At 33.9% G+C, this 4,579-nt stretch overlaps 1 protein-coding gene across 1 annotated transcript; it reads right to left on the bottom strand.

Annotated features, from left to right (window-relative positions):
- Positions 1-482: 482 nt before the first annotated feature.
- LOC132617878 (uncharacterized) lies at positions 483-4,332 on the bottom strand. The gene is made up of 5 exons (XM_060332948.1): positions 4,175-4,332; positions 1,516-1,630; positions 1,343-1,432; positions 1,027-1,125; positions 483-835 (listed from the first exon to the last, which is right to left on the bottom strand). Exons 1-5 carry the CDS (start codon positions 4,240-4,242, stop codon positions 731-733), a joined length of 477 nt encoding a protein of 158 aa, XP_060188931.1. The 5' UTR covers positions 4,243-4,332; the 3' UTR covers positions 483-730.
- Positions 4,333-4,579: the final 247 nt, after the last annotated feature.

The following is a 4,579-nucleotide window of genomic DNA, read 5'->3' on the forward strand; positions in this document are numbered from 1 at the left end:
CAGTTCAATTACATGAATCGGTTTGTTCGTTTCAAAATTTAAACAAGGAACTATATTCATTTCAGCTTTAGAGCAAACATAACCAAAAGTACTGAAATCCTGAATTTGTAGCCTTATAACCAAGACATTTATCAACAAAATACCATAAACTGGTTGTTGTATAAGTAATCAGAGAACACCAGTCAATTCTCTCCAATAAATAGAGGAGTTCTCTTCATTGTATTTCATCCCTTGTGACTTTAGCACCAAGTCAATTCTCCTATAAATAGAGGAGTTCTCTTCATTGTATTTCATCCCTTATAAGAAATAAGAACCCTCTTCTCTCTTTCTCTACAATATTCTTGTTCTTGTTTTATTATTTTATAACAAAAATAAAGCAATTGCAGCAAATTTATTAGAGCACCATTAGAAAGCATGAACGTAAAACCAACAAAATTATCAATTAAATTAAATCCAGTAAAGAGCAATAGCTAAGTCAGTAGTAAATGTAAGAGTTATCAACTTCATATTCCTCTCCTTTTTTTGGTACTATTGATGTCTAAAATACATTTAAAGAGTGAAATTTCCAGCCACAAAAAAAAACAAGAAAACAAAAACGAGCTACAAAAGTTGGGAAACTTGACCAAAATAGAACTGCAAAATACAATGCTTACAAGAAACTCTTCAAGGACTATGGCGTGCTGTGAATTAATCGCAACAAAATTGAACCGATCTCTCAATATCTCATCCCTTAAACTGTTTTTGTCTTGTGGGCTTTCTTCTTCGGGGGAGATCTCTTGGGCATCGAGTTCTTCATGCCAATGAAAAAGAGCAATGCGCCGAGGAGTGCCAAGCTCTGTCAAAAAAGAATATACACAACTAAATAAAAACTTGCAAAATTTCGATTCAAAACACATTTTTCAATTAACTGAAGATTAAATGTTCTCAATCAGATATTGCAAGGATTAAAATTAGAATTTATCATTAACGGAGCGGTCAAAAATGTGGTTATCCCATAAAAATATAACAAGGCATCCATTGGGTTACCTGAGTAAACTTGACAATAAGTTGAGCAAACTCTTTCTTGTCGACATCGTAGTTGTAGAAGTCATACAAAACGGGAGTAGCAATGGCCTGATACAGAACCTTCATTGAGGAAAAGCAAGACGAAAATGCAGTCAGCAAGATGAAACAAGCAAGTTCAAACAATTCACTTGTTTTAAACTATGTTGCTCGGACTCTTCAAAAATGCCACTGGATGCACTTCTGATCCTCCAAAAATATTGCATTTTTGGAAAGTCCGAGCAACATAAGTTTTAAAGCAATTTCAAAAATTTATTTGAGCAAATAATAAAATACACACCAGGATGATAGCTCCAAGAGAGCTACCAAAGACAAAGAGAAGGCTTCCAAGACCCTTCATGATTAAGGCCCCGAACACTAGATGTTTCATCTGTAAATGACATCTTAAGTTAGATAGATCAAATGGGATAATTACTATAGCCAAATTCAAATAAGCAAAAGCCAAGTAACTACCTCTACATGTGGTACTTGAAGTCCAGTATGTGTGGCAACATGCTTTGACAAAACATCGAACTTAGGTTTTAGTGCTTTTGCTGCTGACCCACCATCAACCCCAAATTCACTGAACCTATAAACAGCGATAAAACATAAGGCATCTATGCAATTAAGATTTAAAGAACTCAAGATGTTAATTTTTGTGATATCTTATACATCACCTTTCAATATTCTCCAATGTCTTAAAACAGAAGTATGAAATAAAAAGAAATAAGCAATTTTAAGCAAATTTGAATTACATATGTCAGCCCGCTTTGCTATTTGGAAAGGTATTCAAATCTATCAATTAATATCTTCGCGTTGAAGGGGTAGCATGATTGAGCCTGATTATTGTCATCAAGTCCAAAGCAATAGTTTTTTTGCAACTCTCGCAAACTAACAGAAGTTATGATCAAATCTCAACTAATACTGCACACAATGAGGTGGTTTCATGGAAACAGTATTATCTATAAGCAATATATAAGTAAATCTAGATATTCAAGTAGATCGATACATAGAGGGAGACAAAGAAACGCACTCATTCAACCAAACAGTCTTAACTTTAGCATCAAATTAATGAATTAGCATTAACTACTTGAATTCAAATTCAAAAACTTCAGTTCCAAATCCAGTTTACCATTTCATCTAAATCCCACTAGATCCAACTCTTCAGATACTATAAATCGTTCAAAGCACACAACAAACAGCAAACCAAAACTTAATGATGAGAACTCTATGCAATTCAATAATTAGCTGATCGAAAGCCATATAGTAAATCTAAAACTTAAGTTCCAACTCTAGTCAACTAGTTCATCCAAATCCCATTAGATCCAATCTAACTACGCAGAAACTAGTTCAAACCAAGGAGAAGTCTAGCTTCCCCTAATGCTTTAAACCACACAGCAAACCAAAACATGGCGATAATGAACTCAATACAACTTAACAATACTACACAAAGTTGTATAAACATTGAAAACTGCAATAAAAAAACATAAACAGATAATTAAAAACAGAGTAGAATTGATCGGCTAGCTTATCAAAAGCCACATGATCATATTCTAGAACTTCAATTCTAACACTAGTCTACTAGCTCATCCAATCATACCAGATCCAATTCCTTAGATACTAGTTCAAACCATAAAACCCTAGCTTCCTTTGATCACATACATTTCAATTGAGAAAATCACACTGTATGTTAACTGGGGCAACAATGCTACCAAAATTGACCCCTTTTTTTAATTCTTACAATAAATGACCCAAACTTTTCTCTCTCTCACTCTCTCTCGCTCTTTCTCTCTCCCTCTCTTTTTTTTTTTTGATTAAGCACCGGGTGTCCGAGTCTCTTAGAGCCCCGACTAATCCCGGGGGTGCACAGGCCCTCGGCAAGGAGTTTCCCGCAAGTGCACCACGGTTAATTCAGGTTTTACCCAGTCCGATGGCCCTCAGAAATTGTTTGCACCCAGTGGGTTTCGAACTTGAGACCTTGAAAGGGAGCACCCCAAGGCTCAAGTCAATTGCCACCAAGCCAACCCCTGAGGGTTTTTTTCTCTCTCCCTCTCTGCCTTTGTATATGTTGGTATAAGTGTCTGTATATGTTTGTATATTTTGGGCTACTTTTTGTAATATAAGTTTTGGGCTATTTTTTTGCAATGTAAGTGACCAACTTGTATATTTCTGAAATTTTCCCTTTTATTAATCATAAGCCTTTATACAGGCAGATAAACAAAGTAATAACTTGTCCTGCAACTAAAGCATTAAGACTCTTACTAAAACTAAGAAACTGAATATCTTACTAAATCAACTACTAGACTCCTCATACAACTAATTGTTCTAGAAAACTGTAGTAGTAACAAATGTAACATCCAAACAATTAGTTCATCCAAATTCCACTAGATCCAACTCCTCAAATACCAATTTCAAACAAAACACACAGCAAACAGAAACTTAACCATGAAAAACTCAATGCAACTTAATAACCACTTAAACTGCATCAGAAAACACAGAAACAGAGAGTTAAAAGAAATAACAGTACAGAAAATAAATAAAATTAATGTCTTGTTTATTTTCCTCTTTTTAAATTTTGGCTGCTTGGTTAAATTTTTCTAATTTCCCTCCAATGCTGCGTTACAAGTGTTAATTTTATTGAGACGCCCTTGACAAATGCAGCTAGATCCAAAACTAGATTTGTTTAAAGTGCATAATAATAAACCATACAGCAAACCAAAACTTAGCAATAAGAAGCCCAATTGAACTCAATAATACTTCACAAATTTGTATAACCATTGAAATTGCATAAAAAACACATAAAAAAAAAGTAGAAAATTTGTAGGTCATAGAAAATTTAGGCCACTAATTTTATTGAGACGCCCTTGACAAATACAGCTAGATCCAAAACTAGCTCTGTTAAAAGTGCACTATAAACCGTACAACAAACAAAAACACAACTATGACAAACTCATTGCACTCAAATACCACTACACAAACTTGTATAAATATTTATCGGTCATAGAAAATTTAGGCCAATAATTTTATTGAGACGCCCTTGACAAATACAGAAAAAGTAGAACATAGAAAAAGTAAAAAAAATAAAAATAAAAACAGAGTAGATCTGAATTAAGTTACTGATGAGTTATCTTACTCTTGATAAGCAGAGAGAACAAAGACTGATACAAATAGAACTCTCCCTAAGAAGGATAATAAAGCCATTAGTGTAACTTTAAAAGCTTTCTCTCTCTAGAAAACAACAAGAGATTTGAAGATAGAGAGACACACAAGGGACTGCAGTTTGATTTATTTACTCCATTTATAGGTAATATATAAGGGCTCGTTTGGTTTGAAGTCAAGTTATGTTACAATTAAAGCCTGTTTGGATGGGCTTAAAAAAAACAGCTTATAAGCTGGAAACAGTTTATAAGTAAAAAAATTAAGTTGTACTTTCAGCTTATAAGCTGTTTTAAATAAGCTAAGCCAAACGGGTCCAATTAATTTTTTGGGCTTATTTTAAGCACAAAATGACTTTAAGTTGGCCGGCTAAACACTCAAA

The sequence above is a fragment of the Lycium barbarum genome, chromosome 11 (genome assembly GCF_019175385.1).
Source record: "Lycium barbarum isolate Lr01 chromosome 11, ASM1917538v2, whole genome shotgun sequence".
Taxonomy (NCBI): Eukaryota; Viridiplantae; Streptophyta; class Magnoliopsida; order Solanales; family Solanaceae; genus Lycium; species Lycium barbarum.

Excerpts from the sequence above, each read along its gene's own strand:
- LOC132617878 (XM_060332948.1), bottom strand. The coding sequence starts at position 4,242 with ATGGCTTTATTATCCTTCTTAGGGAGAGTTCTATTTGTATCAGTCTTT. Across the intron at positions 1,433-1,515 it reads TTCAAGTACCACATGTAGAG|ATGAAACATCTAGTGTTCGG; the intron begins GTAGTTACTTGG and ends TGTCATTTACAG. Across the intron at positions 836-1,026 it reads TTATTGTCAAGTTTACTCAG|AGCTTGGCACTCCTCGGCGC; the intron begins GTAACCCAATGG and ends CTTTTTTGACAG.